This window comes from Drosophila hydei, unplaced genomic scaffold (genome assembly GCF_003285905.1).
Source record: "Drosophila hydei strain 15085-1641.00,03,60 unplaced genomic scaffold, DhydRS2 tig00000001-arrow-pilon, whole genome shotgun sequence".
Classification (NCBI taxonomy): Eukaryota; Metazoa; Arthropoda; class Insecta; order Diptera; family Drosophilidae; genus Drosophila; species Drosophila hydei.
The window spans coordinates 7326326-7352375 of NW_022045643.1; the positions used below are offsets into that span (position 1 = coordinate 7326326).

A 26050-nucleotide genomic window follows, 5' to 3' on the forward strand; every position below is an offset into this window, starting at 1 on the left:
CTGTTGCCATTGTTGTTGCCAGCAAATGTTATTAACATTCGCTGCAAGCAGCACGTGCTGCTGCCAAGTCAAAAAGTGGGCGTGAGCCTTGCCTCTTACACACACATTTACCGGGGCCTGTTTGTCTTGAACGTTTTTCGCGCCCCTGCAACATATTGGGGCAGGAAAACGCGTACAACTTTTGAGTAAATTGCACTCCGGCAAATGGCAAAGTCTTTCGCCTAGGCGACCACACGAAACATCCGCATCCGCAATCCGCAATCCGCAACCCGCCGTCCGCCGTCCGCCATCCGCACAACCGAATTAAGCTCCACTGCAATTCCTGTGCCAGCAAGCAGCCTCTGGCCAATTCAAGAGCTGGCAAAAACAGCAGCCTACTTAGGTAAATTTTACTGCCCCATGGGCGTGGCCATGGCCTGAAGTGCATTTCGGATTTGCCGAGTTGCACTGTTGCTGTTGTCAGTTGTTGTTGCTGTTGCTGTTCCCGTTGCTGTTGCTGCTGTTTCGCATGCTGCTGACAACTTAAAGAGCAAAGCTGAACAAGATCTACAAAGCAGCCAGAAGTAACGCTGCACTTGGATATTTAATAAGATTTTTGCGTGAAGCACAAGTAGACTCTGAAAGTGGGAATAAGCACAGCAAGCAGATGGCTTAAGTTTTTAGTTGATTAAGAAAAAATTATTAACTTTTATTGAACATTCAAATTAAAAGTTGTGTTTTGTCATTTATAAACTATGCTTCAAATTATGTTAATATTATATTATTCTACTACACCAAGCAGTCTCAACTGCTTGCTCTATAAGTGCAACCTCTCTTTGCGCTTCTCATTATTGCTACGTTGCCTTTGTCATTATGTTATGAAGTATAAAGAGTTTGTTCTGCCTGCTGTTGGCTCGTCTGTTCATATGACTGGTAGTCTTCAAGCTCAGCAATTCAAGCTGCCTCTGTTGTTGAGCAATTCATATATACAAAAAGTTTTGACATGAAAAACAAAAATAATTAAAAATATGTAGAAAAATTGCAGCTAAGCTATGAATGCCTTACGCTCATTTGCCATTGCAAAGCTGTGATACAAATTGGCTTTAAGCTAAAACTTGAAACAACAAAATAGCTTGATGTGTCTTGATGGTAACTTCATTTCCTACTGCACCTATTTGGTCATCCTGTACATTACGTTAGCTCCAATTGCTGTTTACCTGTAAGGCTTGCCTGGGCCCGGATTGCAAATAGCTGACAGCCTGTGCAAACATTGAGCGAAATCGCTAATTGTTTACAATTAAGCTTAGAGCTGGCAAACAGTTTAGCACACATCTGATTAGAAAATTTGAAATCCACACACAAACACACGCACACACACACACAACACGCTGAGTTATGTGAACATTATGAAAATTGTTAATTGTCACAATTAGGAGCGCTGCGAAGGCCAAAAGCAAATGTAGACCTCGCAGCTGTGGAAAGCCAAAAACAAATGACAATCAGAGTGTGTTAATCGTTGACAAACTGGCAGCGAGGGGCGCTTCAAACGTTTGCACGCTGCATGCACAGCAACACCTACTGCTCCGGGACGCCAGAGAAATGCTGCTCTTAATGAATTTGTAGCTAAGCATTTTGACACAAGTTTTTATATTTGGTTTACACACAGCCCACTCGACACTCTCCACGCTGGCAGTTGGTGTCGTTGTTGTGTACTTAGGACTTTATGGGGCACACTCGAACAAGCCGCACGTACATAGATTTTACAACTTAATTACGGGAGCTGCGCACTAATCCAAGTCAAATGAAGCACAACGCTTCACAAGTATAAAAACAACGAAAATGGGTTAGATGACGTTTTTATAAATGAGGTGCCCCACAGCAGTTGCCACATCACGTGGCAGCTGCTTAACAGGTAGCAGCAAGTCTCGTGACTAGCTACAACCATTTGTTGTGAAATCGTATAAACATATTGTATGCATATCACTTGACATTAAATTAATTATTTATGTATTTTTTTCATTATTTCCTTTTTTTTAATTGACGTGAGTGGGAATTCAGCTAAGCTTGGAGCTCGCAAAATATTTTATGGCTACAAATTTTTAATTACATTTATTTTACAAAGCATCAAGTTGGCTTGTATTCCTAATTGATGGCTGCTGAGGCTGATAATATGACTGTGATACGGTATTTTATTGATATATTTAAAAAGTTGTCAATATAGTTTGTTTCTCTTTAGAGGCCTACAACTTTAAGTAAGCAACATTGATTTATTTGACAACACATTTAATAGTTGTTAATTGTTTCTTATTGAATTTTCTTTGACATTTTATTATAAAGAGATTAAAGTCAGAGCAACACTAGATTTTTTTTTAATTTATTAAGAAAATAATTACCTTGTTCATTCTTGGTTAATGGAGTCATTGGCTAATGCTTCTTCAAAGTTGTTGTCGGTCATTATTGTGATAATTATGGAAATAGATAAAATTGATAATAACGGCCACAGCTTTACATATTTATATATTGCCATAAATTAATTTATCTAACTAAGCTAATTTCATTGACATAAAAATATATATTTTAATACTTTATTACAATTTAAACTTGTCTAACTCTAAAAAATCCAACTAATATATTATTTTTAAGGCAATGTGCAAAGGAAAAATCTTTCCCTCTCTCTCTCTCCTTCCCCTTCTTTAACACTATATAAGCTTTGCATATACATACATATATTTATACTTAAACAAATATAACTATTTGCAACATTTGAGTACCTCTGAATACTTTCCATTCATAGCGAAAAAAAAAAAAATAAACGCTGTGAACAATTGAGAGAATTGTCTTTAAAGACGTTCAACTTGTAGCTTGCGGATCGTAATGATTGCCTTGATAATGATGCAGCTAATGATGATGTTGGCCAGATTGACACTTTTATTCAATGACCATGACTCTGACTGTGACTCCGAGTGTGACTGTGACTGTGACTGTGACTGCGATTGTGTGAATATTCGCGAAACGAAAGCAGTTGGCAAAAAACAATTTGTCGCTAATCTAAATCGGCGGCCTCAACGGACTGCTGCATATTGCAACGCATGTTGCACGTTGCCCGTTGCAAGCTGCCGTTGTTAGACGATTTGCAATTGAAAGTCGCAGCATGGAAAACCGCAGCAATTCATCGATTTGCTTTGCTGTTGTTGTTTTCAATCGAAGACTTTCCCAAAATGAGCCTGAATCCGAAATCATGAAATAGAGAGCATGCAACAAGCATATTATGCTAGACGGTCCATTGCCGTTTTTATGAGATCACGTTCTATTAGATACGTGAAATATTTCAACAGCTGCTGATGGATATGCAACTGTCATGCCATGAACAATCTAGAGAGAGAGAGAGAGAGGGAGAGAGGGCGAGTGAGCGGTCTAGCATGCTTCACTAACTAGCTGGCACGTTCAACTTGAACCAAGTGCGTGTTTAACGCTACTTTGGCTAACAACGCCAGCACCGATACACATGTAATACGTTGCCATATTGTAACTGTTGTTGCACAGACGCCAAGAGCAAGTCTTGGCCATGTCCAACTCTGGGATACTCGCGGCCTATTACAATAATCGCATTCATAAAATGATTAAACATTATTTTGATTATACTTAAACATTATTTTTATTATACTTAACGCTCCAATGCCAAAAAGTCATTAACTTTTTCCGTTTTATGTTAATGCTAGTCTAATGAACAGTTTGAGTTTTGTGATTATTATTATAAAATTATCAACGAGAGGCGAATGCTTCTGGAATGTAAACAAGTAAATGTAAACAAGTATTTGCTTAAACAAATATTTGTGAATAAGAAATTTTGAATATTTAAAAAGTACTTAGTAGATAGTCAAAATCATGTGAGTGCTCGACTAGCAAATACCCTGAACTGATATACCAAATATTAAAAGCCTTTTTTTATATCAAGGAATAAAAAGTTTAAGTGTAAAGGAATATCTCTTCGATATTTGAGGTCTACAGATTGACAGTTAGACTACAGTTCGCCTTGCTGAACACGAATTTCTATAGTTGGTGGGCTCTGCCATGCCTTCTTCTGCTTGTTACATTAATTTTCTTAAAATCTATATACACTGAAGTCCGATATGTTGTGTGTTCAGGCCAAAGACACTCAAAGAAATTTACATTCAGCTGCAGCCAACACAGTTCTTAAAACACTATTCACAGTCTTCGAACTAAACTAAACGAGTTCTTCTTCTAGACTCCTAGCAGCTCGCTTAACAGCCAAGCAACTTTTTATATAATTAATAAAGCTTATGAATTCCCAGATTCTTTTCAGATATATAAACATTTATCTGACAAGCGAAACACTTAAAAACTTTCTAAATTCTGTAGAAATATGTCATCATTTCATATACAAATTTTTATGCTTTAAAAAAGTTTCAAAGCATTTTCCTATAGGCTTGATTCTTGGAGCCTACAATTATGTCCGTCTGCCGTCATGTAGCAATTCCCAAATGCGCTTTGGGCCAGTTTCTGTGCCACGACTGCCAATTAAACTATTAACTCGGATCTGATAGCAGCATCGACTGCGCCGAGCTCCACACAAAAATCTCTGTACAACAAACTAGGCCAATTGTAATTAAAACGTTCTACGTGCCATTCGCTCTCCAGCTCTCTTGACCGACTTTGGTCCAAAAGTGCGTAAGAAACCGGTAAGCTATAAAAATTCGGAGAGGCAAGTTTGAAGCTCGAATTGAGCCAATTGAATGGAAATCGAGAAATCAAAGCGAGCAGCCAGCGCACAAATATATATAAATAGAGAGTAAACTAAGAAATAACAAATTAAAAATAATAACAATAATGCAAGGCTTGTTTTGATTAGAAAGTTGTATAATCTTTGAGAGCAGCGATTCGAGGCATGTGAATTTTTTACGCAATTGTTTTTTAGGTTTGTTATGCTTTTCTCTCTCTCTCTCTTTCTATCTCTCCCTCTTTGCTTTATTTTGCACTAGGCCGAGACTTAGTTATTGTATAAGCAACTACACAACAGCAGCAGCAGCAGCAGCAGCTAACAACAATGACAAATACAACAATTTTATGCTGCTGAGCTTGGCATATGATTTAATTGAAGTCTGCAGAAAAAAAGTATATAACGCCTGAGAGGCCAGAGATCTCCGGCGCTGAGGGTCTGTTAATTGAAACAGCTGAGAAACAGCTCACAAGTTGAGCAGCTGAGAAACTGTTGCAATTTTGTTTATTTTAATTTCATTTCACATTTTAACTATATATATATTTATATATATATCTCCACTGTTTATTTTAATAACAAACCACTGGCGGCATTTAAAAACAAATCAGCATAAATTTAAAGCAGAAACCGAAAGCATTAAAAATATCTAGCCGCAATTACCGCAACAAAGTAATTGTCATAAAGGTGAGCGTAAAGAAACAACAGCCGAAAATCAACAAAACTCTGGAAAATTGTTGCCCTTAAAAAAATAGCAAAAGTGTTTTCCATTGTTCGGGCCGGGCCGCATTGCCTTGAGTGAACTTGCTGTGGCTAAGTCCGTTTTCTTGCAGTGGGTCAACATTTGGACGTGGCCCATGTTAAATAACCCTCGTCTAATTATTAAAAAGATGGCCTTACTCTTCTGTTCAACTGAGATGGAAATTTAAGAACTTTAAGCTAATGGAGGCAAAATTTCATTTTCTAAGCAACTCAAGTCTTATCTCATAATAAATTGTTTACGTCTTTGCTTTCTTCCACTTCGTGCTTGGCTTGGAATTCTCTCTATTCCGCAACATTCTCACAGTTTCCATAGATCTATCGCAAGACCTTAAACTGACCTCGACACCTTGCGCAGTTATAAATTTGCCAAGTAACGGCATCTGCTTGAGCCACCATCCATAGGGTCCAGCGACTCTCTATGCACTTCTCGTGGCGACCTTAGCCACCTGCCTTTCACACAGCCATTGCGAAACAGCCTTCCGTAGGCCTCATTAAACCGAGCCCAGTTGACAATAGCAAACGGGCATTAGCTAATGAACTAGCCATAATGATATGAAGTCAAGCGAAAGGTTTGCAGGTAAAAAGCAAAAAAAAAAGCCAAAATTAAAAGTCGTAAAGTTTATTGAACTTCTGTTGAACAAAGGTTAATTTACGTTTTTATATTTCTCATTTTGCGCATATCAAATAAGCCAAATCATCCTTCTGACCCGGCGGCCAAACTAGTTATAAAAAGACGCAGCTGAAGTCGATGCCATGTGCTGATTATGTCATGGCCAAGCGGTTCTGCGGTGCGCTGTATGTTAATGACCAAATAGAATCTATGGTCAAAGTCATGGACGTGTGCAAATACTCAATATTCATAATTCTTTTCGGCCATGTCATGGGTTCTTTCAACTTGATCTGGTGCTGCTGCTGGAGCTGGTGCTGCTGCTGCCACCACTTGAACGCAACAGCCAGCGGGCCAATAAATTTAACTAAAGCCGGGTTCAAACACCTTTCGAAACTTGTCTAATGAGTTCGAGTATCTATTGATTGCTTCAGGCTGTTGCCGCTGCTGAAGCTGAGGCGGCACCAGATGCTAAAGCTCAAGCGAATGCTGAAGTTGAAGCTAAAGCAGATGCTGAAACTGAAGCTGTAGCTGGTGTCAATGCTGAGGCATATGATGAAGCTGATGTAAACGATGCTAAAGCTTGAAGATGATGTCAATAATAAAGCTGAAACTTAAACTTATGTCAAAACTAAACCTAAAGCTGAAGCAGTGGCAAAAATTAAAGCTGATATCAAAACAAAAACTGATGTTGAGCTCTGAGATGTAGTTGAGGCTGAAGCTCATGTCAGTGCTGAAGCTAACTTTAAAGCTGATGACACAGCTGAAGCTGAAGCTGATGTAAGTTAAAGGAGAGATTGATATCAATGCTGCAACTGAAGCTAAGGCTACATCAGACTGATGTTAAAACTGAAGCTAAAGCTGAACTCAATGCTAAAACTAAAGCCGAAGCTGATGTCAAACATGCTGCAACTGAAGATGAAGTTGAAGTTGAAACTGAAGCTGAGGTTAAAGCTGAGGCTGAAGCCAACGTTAAGGCTGATGCCATAGGTGAACTGTAGCACTCACTGAAACTGAAAGTGCAGCTGATGTCAAGTCGATGTTAAACTGATTAAAGCTAATGTCAATATAGAAGCTGAAGCTAAAGTAGATGACTAAAACTTAAGACCAAGTCTTAGGCCAAAGCTAAAATTGATGCAGAATTCAAAGCTGCAGCTGATGTGAATATTCGCAGCAGAAGCTGAGCAGCAGTTGATGTCAATACTGAAACTGAAGCTAAAGCCAAGTGAGACTGAAGCTGCAATCGATGCTGAAACTAAAGCCAAAGCTGATGTCAATATTTGCTGGAGCTGCAGTTGAAATCGAAGCTGAAGCTGGGAAGGTGCAGCCGATGCTGAGGCTTAACTCGATGCTGAAACTAAAGCTGAAGCCGTTGCTAAATCGTTTTGCCACACGCTGCGTGTGGCATCCCCATTTGGGTCAATAAAGATTGCGCAAAATGCTCGAGCAAATGCTCAAATCAACAAATGACTTATAAATTTTTGTCAATTTACGGGAATTATCGTTGCGCCGGGCTGCACATGAAGTCAACTAACTAACTAACTAGCTGGCTGCCTGGCTGGCTGTATGTATCGCTTCTAATGGTCGACGTGCCACAATTTGTTGACTGCCGTTTGTGCATTTTTGCAGTTTGATTAGTTGGAAAATTTACCATCGTTTAATTAAATTACTTATGATGCAGTTGAGCTTACGTATAAACGACAGTGAACGGAAATGGCGAGCAATTTGCATGCGGCAACTGTTGCTGCTGCCATTTGCTTAGTTTTTTTTCCCATTTTTTCTTTCTATTATTTCTTTCGTTCGCTTAGGCAACACTGGAAGTGAAAGGCGTGCGCCATTTCAGTGTTGTGTGTGCAGCGCAATCAGCTCGAGGGGGGAAGAGGTTGGAACGCTGCTCACGAGCTGATTCTTTGCATGATTTCTAAATAAATTTGCAGTTCGCTTCACTTAAATTGATTGCGGATCACCTAATGGAACAGTTTCGTTTACTGTTATAAAAATTTGATGGTAGATTTTGAATTAAGTTAATTTTTTGTGCGAATTGCTTGAAGTTTTAAATATATATTTAAAGTCTAGAGTATAATGTGTCAAATTTTAATAATAAAAAAATATATTAAAGTTAAAAATATTGGACTTTACTACTGATTTTTACTAATGTTTTTAAACATAATTTGAAGCTTAAAATAAATTTCTTAAGCAATAAAAATAGGTTTTAAATTAAATTTTTTTTTTAATTTCTTTTTAATTTTAATAAAAAAATCGTATATATATTATTTAAAAATAATTTAAAGCTCTAAAACTTCTTTTTTTACTTTTTATCATTCAAGGCATTAAAAATACATGTTTAAGCTTATAATAATTATTTGTTTTGTTTTTTAAGTTTTTTTATAGAAAGATATTTTATAATATAATGTAATATATTATATAGAATATCCTAAAATTTAGTAAACATTATTTTTTTATCTCTAATATCAATAACATATGTTTAATATTTTAATTTTTAAGATGATTAATAATATATCATAAAATGTTTGACTTTAAAAAGTGAATTAAAAATATTTTTAAAAATATAAAAATAATACAGTAAATGATTTTTTTTATAAATTTTTAAAAAATTGTTATCATACTTATTCATATTTCTAAACAATGGAAGACTAGAACCAAGAAACCGTATAACATTTTAAATCGTTTTATTTGCAAAACAAGATATAAATACTACCTAAATGTAACATAAAAGTCAGATAAGAGTAGTTATTATTAAATTCAATTTTTAATTACTATTTTAAAATGATTAAATTGAATTCAATTTAAATTCAATTTTTATTTAATTTTTTTAACATGATTACAAACGTGTGATCAATGGCATCAATATGGAATTATAGTTCTATGACTCGACTCGTGCGCCTCATTTTTCGCAGTGCTAGCGTCCAGCATAGTTATCAGCGACATGCGCTGCTCCCACGATCCCCAACACATAGAAATGCATGGGAAATAGAAAGAGAGAAGCAGAAATAGAAATAGAACTCGTTTCGCAGGCATACACAAAAAACGCTAACGAACCAAGTGTAGGTCCCTAATGGCAGGCACATGTGGTACGTGGCAGCAAACGAACTGCAGTCACCAGTTGGCCGTCACCAGTTGGCAGTTGCCAGTTGCCAGTTGCCAGTTGGCAACTCAAACTGAAACTGGAATCCAAACAGAATCCGAATTCGAGTTGGAGTCGGCACAATGTGTTGACTACTATGTCCGAAAAAGAAATCGACGCAGTCACGTAAAATTATTTTAATAATCACATAACTTTCGGCATTTACACGCCATGCGGCCCTTGGGGGGACGCGCGCGGAGCAAAAACAAAATGTCAATAAATTTCTGAACAAACGAGAAAAAAAGAAGCGGAAAAAGTTGTACAGAACAACAAGTTAAAGTTGCTGCGGGCGGTGGGGTGGGGGGGCGTGACTGAGATCTGAGAAGCAGCTCTTAAGTGGGATTTGCGGCGCACTTTAGTGTCAACTTTAACAATAAGTTGGCGCACAAAGATGAAGCTGGTGTGAGTGTGCGTGAGAGGGAGGGAGGCGGAGTGAAATGATGGGGCGCAATGTCGTCAAACAAAACATAAGTAAAATGTTTTTGGTACGCAAACTTTCGGCATCAACTGTGTATGCTCGGCTAATGAAATAAACACCCACGACCAGAACTAACTGAGCTAAGTGCGCACAGCAGGTGGCCAAAAAGCTAAAGCGCCTTATGGCCATGCCGGCGACGGTGTCAGATCCGTCAGATACATTTCATTTGACTGCCTACCTGACTGACTGCCTGGCTGCCTGACTGGCTGACTGCCTTTTGCCTGGCCACATGAAAGTCAGCCTTTCGCTTCTAGCTCTGCGATTTGGAGCAGGCGAACGGCTACACTTACCACTTACCAAAGCTGGCCCAAGCTGTGCGCCGGCTCCACTTTCAACTTCTACTCAGTGGCAGCTAGTGCAGTCATTTGAAATAAATTACTTTTTGCACCTGATGAAAACTAAGCCAGCAACTGCCCCACAACAACAAGCAGTCGACAAAACTTCACAAAACTCCGCCTAGCATCTCTCGCTCTCTTTTTTCTCCATTTTGCTTTTTCCTATAGCCGCATTTATTGTCATTATTATTTTGATACTAGTTGTTCCAACGTATTTCTTTATTTTTGTTTATTTTATTTTCTATGGCTGCTGCTGCTGCTACTGCTATCTGTCGGTAGATTTATGCCAACAAAAGCAAACAGTAAAAAATATTTTTGCTTTTAATTTTTCTGCTTCTTTTTTTCTTTTGTGATGCCTCGACAGCTGCATTAAAAAAGTTGCCCAAAGAAAACAGTTTGCATTGCAATTTCGACTTGGTTTATTTTTGTGTTGCTTTGTTAGCTTTGTTTTGTTATCAACCCAACAGAATGGAGAATATAAAATAAGCAGCGAAAAATGTTTCAAAAAGTGTGCAGGCAAAAAAAAATAGAGGCCAGCAAGAAGCTGCTTCCGGTCTGCGGCGACCAGCTTAGCCCCTGTGGCATGGGCCGCATCTACCAAATGGTGCATTGCTTTAAAACTTTGCTGCTGGCTGTACTTGAAATTTGTTTGAAACAAAAAAAAACATGAAATTATAAATTTATGCAACTAAAAAATGTATAAAAAATTAATTTAAAAAATGTATAAAAAATGATTATAAAAAATCAAAATTTTAAAGCGATTTCCCAAAAAATAAATATTAATTTGATGCAGTTAAATTATAATCAAGCTATAATTGAGCATGATTTTAAGCTAATGCCTTTTTATATATATTGCATATTATCTTTATATATAGCTAGTCCATCCACATCAATCATGACTTTTAATTATGGCACAACTCTTACAGAAATTCTCCTTATAAAGTTTAACCAAACAAGCCAAATAGAAAAATCAAATTGGCATTAAACCAAAACAACTACAAATGTAATGTTTATGGTTTCATTTCAAAGTTACGTGCGTGCTTTGCTATAGGAAATCATGCAAAAAGTCTTACATAAGTCATTAAAACTGAATTGACTTTCGATTCTACAGACGCAAGAACTGATGCCCGATCAAATGACGAAGCTTATCAAATATTTCCATGGCTGAGATAGTAACACTCTTTAGTATAACCCAGCTACTAGCGACTGCTTCTGTAGTCAATCTATTAGCACCCACTGTACAGTGCCGTCGCTGCTGTGCACCTTGCGAGGCATATTGTTTGTTAATTTCTTGTATAATTTTTATAGTTGCTTTCTTTTGCTGCAGTGCTCCTTGTCGCTGCTCTTTGTTTTGTTTTGGTTTGTTTTGGCTTGTCAGAACTTAATTAAATGTTGTCACAGCGCATACTTTGTAGTTCTCGCTAAGGGCAGCAGCAGCTGGAGGGTAGGGGGTCAGTTGCAGCTGTGAGAGTATCGCAGCTCTCTGTGTGTGACGGCGATTCGAAGTGTAAATGAAATAATAGCTGCTAAAAACCAATTTGGCGTAAATTACAAAAGCTCAACGTTTACATAAATAGTATGCTGTGGCCCCAACCTTTGACTAACAATGTTTCAATCATCAATTTGCTCTTCTTCTACGTGTTTTGCAGGTCTGTGGAGCTGATTGCCTTGCTGGCCATATCGTGCACCTTCTTTCTGTTCATGCACACAAACAAATTAAACAGTCGTCTGAAGGAAATGGAGGTGAAGCTGCAGCCATCCGAATTCTCGGCCCTGGGACTAACTGGCAATCACATAAGCGGACATGATGCGGGCAGTAAGTAACCAAGATACGAATCTAAATACAAACGCATCGGGGCTGTTGTTAGAGAGAAGGCCAGCCAGGCTCGAACTGTGTCAAAGTTTTCGCTCGATTGTACATGCTGTACGTGCGTAGATACGGAGACAGAGACAGAGACAGGCTATAGATACAAATGCAGCTATCTGATAAGCCCTTTACACAGGAAACTCAAAGCAAACACAGTGCTGCGGCTACGCCCAATTGATTTTTAATGACCACACTGACCCAGCCAATAAACAAAACGGCAAATGCCTTTTTGTTAACACTTTCTGTGCAATGTTTTTTCGCTGGCAAACCATAAATTAGTTGAAAGTTTTAAGCCAAATTAGAGCGCGACTCTGCGATACATGCATAAATTATGACACAAACACACAAACATGAGCTCAATTATAATAAATATATTGAAGTTGTGTCCATAGATGCACTTCACCAATTTATAATAATAACATCGCATTGACCATATATCCATATACTTCATCTATTTTTCATATTTCAGCATATTTATTAATTATTTAGCTATGCCAGCGAACAGCTTTTCCCAAAAGGGGTCTAGTTCATGGCTTCCCAAACAGCAATTTAACCTTTTGACATGCGTTAAGCATTCGGAAACGAAATACATAAACAAATATATGCACACATATATGGGCAGATAAATGATGCAGTACTTTAAAATATATGCATTCATATATTTATTAATTCAATTAGTAAATATTCATAAGCTAGAGCGAGCACAGTTTTTAAGCTGCGGAAATTGTGAATTATGCTATTCTACGGAATATGCTGCAGTCAAATCTATTTTGAATATGCTTAAATCCAGATGAATAAATTAAATCGTCTTCTATCGCTTCAAACAATTTGCATTCAATTGAAAATTGTATTTCTATAATTCTATTATTATATATTGTATGGAATTTAAAGTTAGCTGAATGATTATATATAGAATAATTATATCACAATGGCTAAAGTTTATTATAATTATAAATTGGGATTATGGAGTTTTAGAGTTTTTTTTAGAGTTATACAAGTTTGTTTAATAATAAATTTAAAAAATAAATTCATAATATCAATGAGGAAGAGTTTATTAGATAGAACATTTAATTCCAAAGTAGAAATAATAGAAGATCTGGTTGTTATTAGTAATTTAATATATTTTCACTATCATCACAATCTTGATCATTATCGTTTTGCAGTCGCATGAACCAATATCTGTGGCTGCAATGCTGTTTCGATACCGAATTATCCGCACTCTAAATGCAACAATTTTGTTTATTTATGTGCCAATTCAGCCAGAAATTGACTACATCATTATCTACGCCATAAAATGGATGTAGTGCTGATAACGATAAATTTTACAGAGTAAATATTTTCTTAAAAATTGCATTAATTTGCAAGGATTATTCTGCTGTAAATTTATCTTTAAAAAATGACAATTTAAATGGCATAAAATCCAATTATCTATTATCAAATGGATTATCAAGTAAACCTGCATTGTCAAGTCGAAGTTGTATAGCTCTAAAAAGAAAACATTTAACTATTGATAGATCAGGTAACATGTGTCAAACATAAATTAAATAAAATATTATTAGTTCCGTCTTAGCCATTAATACATCTAAGTTGATAGATTCAACTCACACAACGCCGCAAGCTGTAAAAGTTCTTCGTCAATTTGACGACTCCACCCGACGAGATCTCGTCAAACAGCTGCCGCAATCACTAGATTCGACAGTTTACTCAAATACTTAAAGTTTTCAAGAACTCTTCACATATTCGAGTTACTATTACACCCATAAAATCGCACACATTGAAGCAAGTCGTGGAAATTTCAAGAGGGTCATATCTTCAATTTAAAACTAGAAACAATGTCATATATCGAATGGTTTTTTTTTCATTATAATTTCTTTTTCATAAGATCACATTTCACATGTCGATTGAAATTACAATAAGTAATTCGAGTGCCACTTGAAACTGTTCTTTGCATTGTGTGCTCAAATGTGTTGCTTGAGGCGTCACGAACCCCGTCTGAAGAACGTGCCCCAGTTGTTCTTTATGCAACTAGCTGGTGTTATAGCAATTGGGCTTATCATTAGAATCTCGGTAGTGAAACCCTCACTTATGTCCAATCAACTCACTAACTAATAACTCCATTATTACTGCGAGCTGCAGTACGGCGGAATACGTTCATTCGAAATCAAATCAAACTTTCCGCATGCAAAACCCTAATTTCAATGCCGGAAGCTTGAGTTCGTCTAGGCCTGCAATTCCACTTGCAAATTAGTCAGAGCTGCTTACGGTGCGGCAGCTGCTGCCACTGACGAAATACGAGAGTCGCAGACGAGAGTATGCCAAAAACCCAGCGGACAGATTCATACGTGGCTCACGCAGGGGGCTCGATCGGGGGGAGAATGCGACACGGCTGCTTCACGCCAAAGTGCGGTGATTGCTGGCAATAAAAGCCAAGTGAACCAGGCACAGTGGCGTGCGAGAGATAAGTAGCTGATGAAATTATATAAATGATAAAGATAAAACTCTACACTCACCCGAGTAAGAGCAAATGGCTAAAAGTATTTCTGCATATTTCGAATCTGAAGTTTGCCTTTCGAGCTGAATGGACCTGACTTTATACAGCATATATTGCAATTTATTGCAGGCTTGTACCACTGTGCCACGGTCATGTGATCACAATGATGATAGTTCCGACTCTGACGTCGCTTTGTCTGCAGATGCGCTCCAATACGAAGACATTCAGCCAGTTGTGGGTTGCCGTTGCGCAGCTGTTGTTGCGGCTGCGGCTGCGGCTGCGCACGCGTCAATTGTGCCCGCTGCGAGCTCAGACGACAGTTACAAATTGTCTGTTTAGGCCCGAAGCCAATGAGAAATGGCTAATGGCCAAAACAAGAGAGAAAAAAGTGAATATATAAAAGAAAAACCTTCGCTTGACACGGCTGAGATATGTTTTGTTGCCTGCAGCAGCGACAACCGCCTTTTAGCCTAAGCCAAGCATTCGTTCATTCATTCATAAATATTTCATTTAATTGACTCACACGACTTGGAGAAACAAATGCGAGTACACTCGAAATACTCACACAAGTCAAGCTGATGACACCTTCAGCTGCTGTTGTTGATTTTTTCTTGAACTGTTTAAATAATTTTTTTTCTCTTTTATATGGCAGCCGCATTGAACTTGACTTGGGCTAATTAACAAACAAGGCAAAACGTTATGCTGTGCTAGGTGTGACTGTGTGTGTAGCATCTTGTTAACTTGCGGCTTATATGTGCTCTGATGAGCAAGTTAACACTGTTTGCAGCTAGTTAAATGTTCTTGAAGCTAAAGCAATGCAAGCGTAGTCTGAGATTTGATTAAAAAGATAATTCTTGTAGCTATGAATGTATAGCTATTTGCACTTCATATACAGTTACATTACTACTAAAGTAAGGTACTAATAATGGTAGATAAAATGGATGCAAGCTGTCAGATATAGAATGACCCAGGGATACTATTTGCCATAGCTATATTGCCGCAGCCGATTGAGTTATCGACAGACACAACTGTTTAAATATTTATTAAAATCTGCCATTTATTCACAATCATGGCTTATGCCTGCCAAAGTCAATGACTAAGCTTTAACTTCAAACTAAAATTAATAAAAATAATTACGTTATTTTTTCAAACAGTTTTTGCTTTTTAAAAATTTCTTTTGCTATGGCTCTTAATTGTGTCAAGCTCTTTTGATATTTCATTTCATGCTTACAAACACTTCCCATTGCACACTTAAATTTAATTAATTTAATAAACAAATTCATGAGCAAAGTTCCCATTCCAATACCAAATAAAATTGCATGCAAAAACCAGTTAAATGCGGTTTGGCCTAAACCGACACAAGTTTTATTTTCAATTGGAGCGCACTATAGACACTTAACCAGGTAGTTGGCCTTTGGGCCAGGCAAGACTATAGTTAAAAGCTGTTGAAACTAAATAACCACAAATAATAGCAGCAAAAAAAGGGGCTAAGCCAAGTGGCTGCTACTTTACTGAGAGATGCTGAAATAAAAACAAAACAAGAAATTGGATTTTATTAAAAGAAAAAAATATATATTTTATTTGAAATTTAAATTAATTATTTAAAATTAAGCAAAATAACAGACGAACTAGGTTAATGATGTTACTAATTGCAAGTCAATCTCTACTAACTGCAATTGACACCAACTTGATGTTCCGCTGTTAAATTGTATATATATCGAGTGACCGATTGAGTGGGTACATGAGCTCATTACGTATGTTTTTTGTGCTCTGTAGCTGACACCTGTAATGTGGTTCACCTTCAATGAGCGCCAATAGCCGGAGCTGGCCAAGAACAGCATAAAGAATGAAAAAATTAAACTGGATTTGAGCAATTGTAGAGTAGCCAAGCCGAGAGGGTGTAACTAATGCAGCAGCATGAGATACATGGATGTAACCCAATTTCAAGACCGCACAAAAAGTGCCAGAAAAAAGGCTTCAGTCTGGCCCACAAAATGTATTTCACATTGGTTCAGTGACTTGTCAGCGAGAAACAAGTTATGCTTGGCGACTTTCATTCAGATCAGTCAGTGAAAATGACCAAACCAATGACCAAAAACCAGACCACAAACACACATCGAATCTGGTTTATGGGCATTGGTTTTGTTCGACTCGAACTGGATGCCAGCTTCCTTGTTCGTCGAGCCAGGCTCCAGCGGGCAAATTATGAAATGTTTAGCCGCAAAACGAAAGTGGTGCGAGCTACCCACACTACCCAAGCCACTTCCCATCTCCTGCAGCTCTCAAAAAAAAAAAATCAAGACGTTTTCCGCCTGTCCAAATGCTGAATTGCAGTCATTTAGTGTGCAACTAACTGCAAGCTCTTAACACAGAAACCAGACTCTGTCTGATGCTGCTGCTGCTGCTGCTGGGGCCTACCTACGCCCGAGCCTGACATATGCATGGCCATTAAAATTTTAATTGCCCTTGCAACACTGTGCAGCCGAGCGTAATACGCAGTGGACACATTGAAAAAGACTTCATTGTGCCAACTTTCGAAATGGTTAATAAGACTTTTTTCACTAGACGGGATCTGATATGCCCCGATAGGGTAGATCATCCTGCAGACTGCGGCGCTGTGCGAAAGTGAAAGGAATCTTCATGAGTTTGCATATTTAGCTACACTCACTCGACATTCGTTTAATATTTCTCTCGGCTTGCGAGTTCCACTTGCTCATCGAGTGCTCTTCCCTATCGCAAATATTGCATAAACACTTTGGCCCGCAACAAAAAAAGTAAAAGTATTGACAGACATGTCGCTGGGGCGGAGTTTGGCACTGCCCTCGGTGAGTGGCTAAGGTCAATGCAGAAATATGAGCTAATAATTGTAATTGATAGACAGAAACTGGAATGACATAAGGAAAATAGATGTTGAATGTGAAATTGAATGTGAGCTGAGCAGCTATAAATTGTTATAGTTTTTGCTAGCTCAGCAGCGATGGATTAAAAACCTCAAGCAGCTGGAATTCTTTTAAAGCATGTTTTTTTAGAGGCGTACAACTTTAAGTTGACAATGCGGCTTTATTTGGCAAGCCATTTAACAGTTGATAGTTGTTTCTTATTTAATTTAGCTTGTCATTTTACTATAAATGCAGCAATGCTTGAAAATTGTAGAAATTTTTTAAAAAAACATTTGTTTTTTTATTAAAAATAGCCCAAAAGCAAGTTCTTTAAGTGAATATTCAAACATAAATTGTAAATTATTTTAATTCAATATATTCTTCTATAATTTTCTCCTCTTGTAGAGCACGATGATATTAACACACTCCATGGCACCTATCAATATTTGAAGAGCACTGGTCAGGTAAGCGAAAAGCATTTTCTATATGCATATATATGTTTATATATATGTTTTATGATTCGCATTTGCCATACATTTGTCGTAAACATTATTGCATACATTTTGGTTGGCCATAAAAAATTCAAAATCAGCGAAACCATCCAAAGCATTTCAAAGCGTTGCAAATGTAGCTCTGCTACGGCTCCTTGGTGTTTGATATTTATTTCGACGTGTCTCTTGCCTGCTGTTTGCCTCTCACTCTAGCGCTCTCTTGCCCTCTCGCTCATCAACGTGAATGGACTCATATGGTTTGCTCATCGAATGTCATAGCACTCGCTCGCTCGCTCGCTCGCTCTCTCTCTCTCTCTTTGTCTCACACGCATACAGCACATACACATACACTTACATATACACCTACATATATATATACAATAGATTAGAAACCTTTTGTAGTGCTTAGCGCTCGCTCTCTAGCTCAGGCTGTGATACCTTCTTTGGTCTATCTCTCTCTCTCTCTCTGTTTCTCTCCCTCTCTGTCTTTACACTAACACAAAAACTACACTTTGACTCAGTCTTGGAATTTTGTTAGCGCAGTTTCTTCTTTTTTTTTTTAATTAAATTTTGATTGGGCTAGTGCCAGATGCGCCAGTTGCATCATAGAAGTGATAGAAATTCGATTTATAATTATTGCACAAATCATAAACGCGTAAAGGTAAGTCCACGACTAGGATTTTCATTTGGCTAAGTGTCAGTTGCGAAAGCCGCGTCGTTGACGTCGATGGGTTTATAGGCAAATGAAAAAGAAACTGTGCCCAGTTGGCCAGGCCAGATGCCTGTTGCCTGTTGCCTGATGCATAATACAGGTTGCCTATTGCCCCACAGCCCAATTGTGCCTGTTGCTTCAACATAAATCCGCTTATAGCCTACAACTCTATGTGTGTTCCATTTACTTGTGTACTTGCTGTGCTACCCACTCATCTTTCCTGTACCCGTGTTTGTGTGTAAATGTAACAACAACAACAGCAATAGCAACAACAACTGCAACAGTTGCCAACTGCATCCACTTTTCGCAATCCGGCAGCTACAAAACCTGACCAGCGCCATGCTGAACAACACGCCGCGAGCTCAACTGGATACATTATTCTTCAATCGAGTGCCAAAGGTGGGCAGCGAGAAGCTGATGGAGCTGCTAAAGCTGTTGGCCAAGCGCAACAAATTCCAGGCGCGTCGCGATCCCGAACAACTATACGAAAAGATACTCATGGATGCCGGCTTCGCACGCAATCTATTAAAAACTGAGATACTCAATTGCAGCACAGCCAATTCGTATACCAAGCACATGGCCTTTCTGAACTTTACCACGTTCGGGCAGCCCTGGCCCATCTATGTGAATCTGGTGCGGGATCCCATTGAGCGTCTGGTTAGCTGGTTCTATTACGCTCGAGCGCCCTGGTATCTGGCCGATCGTGTGAATGCCTTTGGCACTAAGTTCAAAATGCCAACACTGCAGTGGCTCAAAAAGGACTTCAATCGTTGCATTCTCAGCCACGATCCGGAGTGTGTCTACGAACAGCTGGATATGGGAAATCTGGGCGATCACAGGAGACAAACGCTGTTCTTCTGCGGCCAACAGACCAAACGCTGCATGTGAGTAATTGAGGAGGTTTGCTCGATCAGTTTCAAGTGACTAAAGCGTGATTGATGAAGATAAGAAATTATATAAGACGCTAGTTCTATTTGGCTTATTGAATAAGGTTGCTCTTTGACCTGGAAAGGTTTTAAAATGTTAAATTATTATATTAAGATTTAATAGGCCAGATAAAAGTTAGACTATGAAGCAAACATGGTATGAACAGGTACTATTTATATAAGACCTATTCGAGCTGCTTGGAGCTAAAAGACTAAATAATTTTTGAGAAATTTAGAGAGCCCTTAAATAATTGTGGAACCAAAAACTTTCTAAATAATAGAGTATTAAATAGATATTCAGCTGCTCAATTTGAATATCTGCCACTGCAAGTTCTTCACTTGACACCCAAGTCACAGCTAACTCATCGAGCAACTCTCGCTGCAAGAAACCTCAGTGCATCCCCTCAAAAACAAATCAACCTTCGCAGGCCCTTTAACTCCCAGGCAGCCATGCAGCAGGCCAAACGGAATGTGGAGCAGCGTTACGCTGTGGTGGGCACCTGGGAGGATACGAATACAACTCTCCGTGTACTGGAGGCATATATACCGCGCTATTTCGCTGGCGCCATGGATGTGTACTATGCCATGCAGAACAATATGGAAAATGTGAATCGGAATGCATTCAGACCCGCAATCAGCGAGCAGGTACGAGCGCTGCTCGCTCGCAATCTGACGCAGGAAATCGAGTTCTATCAGTTTGTCAGGCAGCGTCTGAATAAGCAGTTTATAGCAGTGCAGTTGGAGAAAAGCTTGAGCAATTAGCGCATAAGATTTCAAGAATAAAAGCCATTCTAACTTTCGACCAGCTTGGTCCTTTCAAACTCTCAAAACTCTTCTAACTGTGTAGTGTTAGTCGGCTATTGCTGGCCTCGAACTGGGCATGGGACTTGGATACAGCATAGATCTTTAATCAAAGCCTACTCCATGCAGCTACATGCTCACAATGTGCACGCGCCCAGAAGCGGCGAGCGGATGCATGAGCTAGACAATCATCATGTGGCACACACATCTCACAATCATTTGCACAAGGCTGGTCACGACAGGCAGCTGGCGATGCCAAGGAATATGCTCGATGACGACGATGTCGATGATGCTGTGGATGATGAAGATGATGACGAGCCTGGCTATAATATGGCCGCGGATGCGCTAAATAATACCAAGCATGCGCAGGCGGACTTCGTCTTCTTCAATCGGGTGCCCAAAGTGGGCAGCCAGTCGCTAATGGAGCTAATGCGACGCCTGGGCAAAATCAATGGCTTTGTGCATGCACGCAATCCGGGCAGCGTCAAGGAGACGGTCATGATGCCCAAGGAGGGCCAGAAGAATCTGATTGGTGATCTATTGACACGGCCCAAGCCGCACGTCTACAGCCAGCACATAGCCTACATCAATTTCACCCGATACCATCTGCCGCGACCCATCTACATAAATCTGGTGCGGGATCCCATCGAGCGTATTATTAGCTGGCATTACTATGTGCGCGCGCGCTGGTACTACAACGATATGAAGGCCAAGCTTGGCGAGAATGCCATCGAAATGCCCTCGGATGAGTTCCTCAACATGGACTTGGATACCTGCGTACGCAAGCATGATCCGCTGTGCACCTTTGAGCAAATGCAGGTGAAAAATCCCGCGGGTGATCATCGCAGGCAGACTCTGTTCTTCTGCGGCATGAACAGGAAGCTGTGCATGTAAGTAGCTACTCGAGGCGACTCGCAGCAAAAGCTCCCACTGAAACTAACCATCCCTGAGCCAGGCCCTTCAACTCGGAAATGGCCATGCAGAAGGCCAAGCACACAGTGGAGGCGGAATACGCCGTCGTGGGCACCTGGGAGGATACGAATATCACCTTGACCGTGCTGGAGAACTATATACCACGTTACTTTCGCCACGCCAAGGTGGCCTATTATCGTAAGCACCATTTAAGATTCAATATTTGCTGCGTGGCAAACGGATTTGCTAACTTTGGCTCGATTTTGCAGTGGGCGAGGAGCGACTCTCCCGCATCAATCGCAACAACATCACACGCATCGTGAGCGACGAGACGCGCCAAATACTGCGCAAGAATCTGACCAATGAAATCGAGTTCTACGAGTTCTGTAAGCAGCGTCTCTATCTGCAGTACGCAGCGCTGGGCAAAAAGTTTGGCGAGGATGACTATTTGCTGATGCCCGAGCTGCGCGGCGATGATGCTAAAGATGACTATGAGTATTAAACAGACTTGCATATATAATAGATATATATATATACATCAATTAAGCTTCAATAAATTCCTAAACACAATAACATTGCGCATATGTCGACTCTATCCCAGGCTTTCATAGATAGCTTTCGCTTTTTGTTTGTGTTTGTCGCGCTGCTCAGCAATCTCTCTCCCTCTCACGTACTCTTTGCAGCTGTGGCAGCTCCAGGCCTCTAATCTGAACAACACTCAGTTGAGCAACAGCGAGCTGCTCTTCTTTAACCGTGTGCCCAGAACAGGTGGCAAGACGCTCGTCGAACTGCTCAGCCGTTTAGCGCAGCGCAACAAATTTATTCTCGAGCACACGCCGTTCTCTAGGCCCATTGCCAATCATTTAAATGCCAAGCAGCAATCGGCTTTGCGCCATTATGTTTCAGATCTGGCAGCCAGCGCGTCCCTTGCCTATGTCGAGCCCGTTGGCTACGTTGAATTTCGCGCCAAGCCCATCTATGTGAACTTGGTACGCCACTTGCTGAAGTCTGTTTCCATTTCTTACGATTCCCTGACATTGCTAGGTGCGTGACCCGGTTGAGAAGGTCATCAGCTGGTTTTATCACAAGCGTACGCCCTGGACAGCTGTGAGCATGTATAAAGCCAAAGGAACATTTCAGAAGCGCGACTTCTACACGCAGAGCTTCGAGGAGTGTGTTTTGAGACGGGATGCCGAGTGTCGCTATGATTCTGGGATGGGATTTCGAGGCGATGTCGGTGATCACAAGCGTCAGAGCTTGTTCTTCTGTGGACATGCGCCGGCTTGCGAGTGGGTTTGCCTCATCAGCAATGGAGTTTTTTTTTTTTAATATTTAATATCGATCTGAACAGAGCTTTTAATACGCCAGCGGCCATAGCTCGCGCCAAGCGGCATGTGGAACGGCACTTTGCTGTCGTCGGCTCTTGGGAGGATGCTAACGTAACCCTCACCGTTCTGGAGCACTATATACCACGCTTCTTTAAGGGCGCCACTCAGCTGTACTTTGATGCGAAACCTCTGCATGACTGGTCCCAGCCCAATCATTGGAAGCCGCCAATTAGTGAGCACATCAAGAGCTTAGTACGAGCTAATTTTACATTCGAATATGAGTTCTATTATTTTTGTAAGCAGCGATTATATCAGCAGTACTTGGCAATAAATCGTTAGTTAAAGTTGTGATCTCTGATGGAATATGGAATATTTAAAGAGCAGAACAAGGAGTTGCTCTGAGCTCTGATTAGATTAGATCTGATCTGATCTGATCTGATCTGATCTCTGAGACTTGCTTTCACAGCTCTGATCTATGATTTGATATGACTCCTGTTGCATAGGAGCATAAAAAACTATATTTTGACAGAGCTAAGCTGAATTTTAATATCTGATGTTGAAGCTGTGATCTCTGATCTCTGTGTAGTAATAAATGTTCTACATGGGATATCTGAGATCTGCTTTCAATGCTCCGATCTCTCTGAATGGAAGGTTTGACAACAGCTTTAAGAGCTCTGATTTTATATGAAAGCTTTTCAGTAGGAGAACAAAGATCAAGGACATTTCCTATTAAACATAAATTCAATTAAGTTTCAGTATCTGAATTAGGAGCTTTGTTGTCTGAGTAGAGGCAAATGATCTCAGAGCTCTGATCTCTGATTAGCTATCAGCGCTGCTTATCAGAGCTCTGATCTATGATAAGTTATAAATTCTTTGTAGGGAGATCTGAGATCTGTTTTCAAAGCTCAAATCTATGATTAGCTGCACTGAGCTCTGCTTATCAGGTGATTAGATATAAAATCGTTGATTGACAAATCTGAGATCTGCTTGCAACGCTCTCAGCTCTTAGCTATAAAATCTTTGAATACCAATTGGAAGTTCTGCTCATAAAACTCAAATTTCGGATGATCATCGAACTTGTTTTGAGATCTGTTAGATCAGTTCAACTGGCCTCGCAACTGCTTCAACTCTTCCACTAACTCGCTTTGCTTAGCTTCCGCCTAAGTTCACATGGTGCATGTGACCAGCTCTACTTTTGTCTTCCGTTCAAGCTGGACACTCTGACAGCGGCACAGCTGAACAATACGCCGAAAGCTGAACGTGAATTCGTGTTGTTCAATCGCTTAGAAAAGGTTGGCAGTCAGAGTATGACAAAGCTGTTGGGTCATTTGGGTGCACTGCACGGCTTTGCCACCTATCGCAATGAGATACCGCCCACGAAGAAGATTGTGTACAACTTCAAAGAGGAGCTGGCCTTTGCCGAGGAGCTCTTAGAGCTGGAGGAGCCATCGGCCTATGTAGAGCATACAAATTGGATCAATTTCACGGCACACGACATGCCACGACCAATTTACATAAATCTCGTGAGGCATCCCATACAGAAGGTGATCAGTGCCTATTACTACCATCGGCATCCCATGATCTATGCCAATAGCCTGTTGCGCAATCCGAATAAGCCCACAGAGCGCAAGGAGTTCTTCGAACGGAGTTTCAACGATTGCGTCAGACAACGCATAGCGCCCGAATGCGTATTTGATTCGCATTTACCATACAACCAAGACTGGCGCCGTTTCACCTTGCATCTGTGTGGCAATCAGAACGTCTGCACGTAGGTAACTGCCCCACCAGTTGACTGGCTGTTGGTCTAATTGCTGCCATTCCTCAGGCACTTCAACTCCGAGATGGCCACCCAAATCGCCAAGTTGCATGTGGAAAAGGAATATGCCGTTGTGGGCAGCTGGGAGGATACAAACATAACACTGGCCGTGCTCGAGGCATATATACCTCGTTTCTTTACCGATGCTACAAATCAGTATTACTGTAGGTCCACTCTCCCCCCCTCTCTCTCTCCTCCTCTTTTCTTAATGCATATTTTTCATGTTGTGTGTGTGCAGCGCATCAGGAGAAGTTTATGATAAACGCCACGCCGCACGACAGCCACCTAGACGAGGATGTGGAGGCCTATCTGAAGCAACAGTTTGCCTACGAGATTGAGCTATATCACTTTTGCAAGCAACGCCTCTATAAGCAGTACATAGCCATCAGAAAGCAGGTGCAAGTTCAGGATAGCAGCTCCACTGAAAACAGAAGCGTTTGAATCGCCACAGATTAAGATTTGATTTATGCCTATCTCGAACAAATACAGCAATTTAGTATTATACATATATAAAAAGAAATGAAACGAGTCTCTTCCTTTTCGCTACTAATCTGAAGTCGGTTTTTGGGTCGCTGCTTGCTGCTTGCAGTCACTGTGTCTGGATGCGCTTCTGAGCTCTCAAACGGTATTTGCAGATCCTGCAGCTGAATCCCAATGAGCTGAACAATACCAAGAAGGCAGAGATCGATGTGCTCTTCTATAATCGTGTGCCCAAAACGGGCAGCATACAGCTGATAGAGCTAATGCGTGCCCTGGGCAGGGTGCACGACTATGATGTGGAAAAAGATCCACAAAATGGCGGCATTCGGCCCTTGCTCGACGAGACCGAGGAGAGCGACTGGATAGATAATATAGTGGGCCTCGAGGATGGCACCGTCTTTGCCAGCCATGTCAACTATCTGAATTTCACCAAGCACGAGCAGCCCCGACCCATCTACATCAATATGGTGCGCGATCCCGTCGATCGCGTCATCAGTTGGTATTACTATATACGCGCCCCGTGGGTCTTTGTGCCCGGTCGTCGGCGCAACAATCGCGAAATGCCTAATCCCCAATGGGTCAACACCGAGTTCGATCAGTGCGTGCTCAGTGGCGAAAAGGTCTGCACCTACATTGAGGGCTCGCTGCTGGAGCGTGTCGGCGATCATCGCCGTCAAACGCTCTTCTTCTGCGGTCACAACGAGTTCAAATGCACGTGAGTGTGACACAGTCTCAGTCGTTCACTTTCCACTCTCACAACTAACCCAAAACTGCAGACCCTTCAATTCGCGCCTGGCCCTGCAGCTGGCCAAGCAGAATGTGGAACGCGAATATGCGGTTGTGGGCACCTGGGAGCACACCAACGAGACCCTGGCCGTTTTGGAGGCCTATGTGCCGCGCTACTTTGCGAACGCCTCCAAAATGTACTACTGTAAGTACAGAGCAGTCGAACACTCGTTTGCCGTTTACACTAACGACGCTGTTTGCAGCGGGCCTTCACGCTGCCAAAGCGAATGACAATCCGATGAAGCCTCACATTAGTGAGGAAATCGTAAACATGGTGCGACGCAACTTTACGCGCGAAATCGAATTCTATCAATTCTGTCGCCAGCGACTGCACAAACAGTATCTGGCACTGAAGCTCAATGAGCTGATGCGACTGGACAATAGTTTAGTTGAAATGAAGGCGGGCAACGAGCTGGCCATAAGAGAGTAGCTAGTGGAGCACTTAGTTTAGTAATGGAATCTACATTTTCAGGCTATTTAAATAAAAATGCAAGCTAATATAATAGAAACTATTTTCATA

General features: G+C 40.4%; 3 protein-coding genes across 5 annotated transcripts in view; all 3 read left to right on the forward strand.

Annotated features, from left to right (window-relative positions):
- LOC111605109 (heparan sulfate 2-O-sulfotransferase pipe) overlaps window positions 1–26050 on the forward strand; it is a 44841-nt gene that overhangs the window by 12985 nt on the left and 5806 nt on the right. For 2 of the 3 annotated variants that reach the window (XM_030225963.1, XM_023323452.2), the window contains exons 2-3: window positions 11691–11857; window positions 17684–17742. In XM_030225963.1, the coding sequence (XP_030081823.1) occupies window positions 11691–11857; window positions 17684–17742 (226 nt within the window). Of the gene's footprint in view, window positions 1–11690; window positions 11858–17683; window positions 17743–23659; window positions 24217–24273; window positions 24429–24502; window positions 24706–26050 lie in introns of those variants that run through there. The other variant, XM_023323451.2, reaches the window with a different exon arrangement.
- LOC115483448 lies at window positions 18821–22787 on the forward strand. Its single transcript, XM_030225438.1, has 9 exons — window positions 18821–19365; window positions 19836–20052; window positions 20338–21098; window positions 21164–21318; window positions 21390–21615; window positions 21736–21751; window positions 21804–22109; window positions 22165–22409; window positions 22472–22787. The coding sequence occupies exons 1-9, from the start codon at window positions 18821–18823 to the stop codon at window positions 22785–22787; spliced, it is 2787 nt and encodes a 928-aa protein (XP_030081298.1).
- Window positions 24731–25964, forward strand: LOC111605102 (heparan sulfate 2-O-sulfotransferase pipe-like). The gene is made up of 4 exons (XM_023323444.2): window positions 24731–24760; window positions 24900–25459; window positions 25521–25675; window positions 25734–25964. Exons 1-4 carry the CDS (start codon window positions 24731–24733, stop codon window positions 25958–25960), a joined length of 972 nt encoding a protein of 323 aa, XP_023179212.1. The 3' UTR covers window positions 25961–25964.

Excerpts from the sequence above, each read along its gene's own strand:
- LOC111605102 (XM_023323444.2), top strand. The coding sequence starts at position 24,731 with ATGCCTATCTCGAACAAATACAGCAATTTA. Across the intron at positions 25,460-25,520 it reads CACAACGAGTTCAAATGCAC|ACCCTTCAATTCGCGCCTGG; the intron begins GTGAGTGTGACA and ends CCAAAACTGCAG. Across the intron at positions 25,676-25,733 it reads CGCCTCCAAAATGTACTACT|CGGGCCTTCACGCTGCCAAA; the intron begins GTAAGTACAGAG and ends CGCTGTTTGCAG.
- LOC115483448 (XM_030225438.1), top strand. The coding sequence starts at position 18,821 with ATGCTGAACAACACGCCGCGAGCTCAACTGGATACATTATTCTTCAAT. Across the intron at positions 21,319-21,389 it reads CGCCAAGGTGGCCTATTATC|TGGGCGAGGAGCGACTCTCC; the intron begins GTAAGCACCATT and ends TCGATTTTGCAG. Across the intron at positions 22,110-22,164 it reads AGCCCATCTATGTGAACTTG|GTGCGTGACCCGGTTGAGAA; the intron begins GTACGCCACTTG and ends TGACATTGCTAG.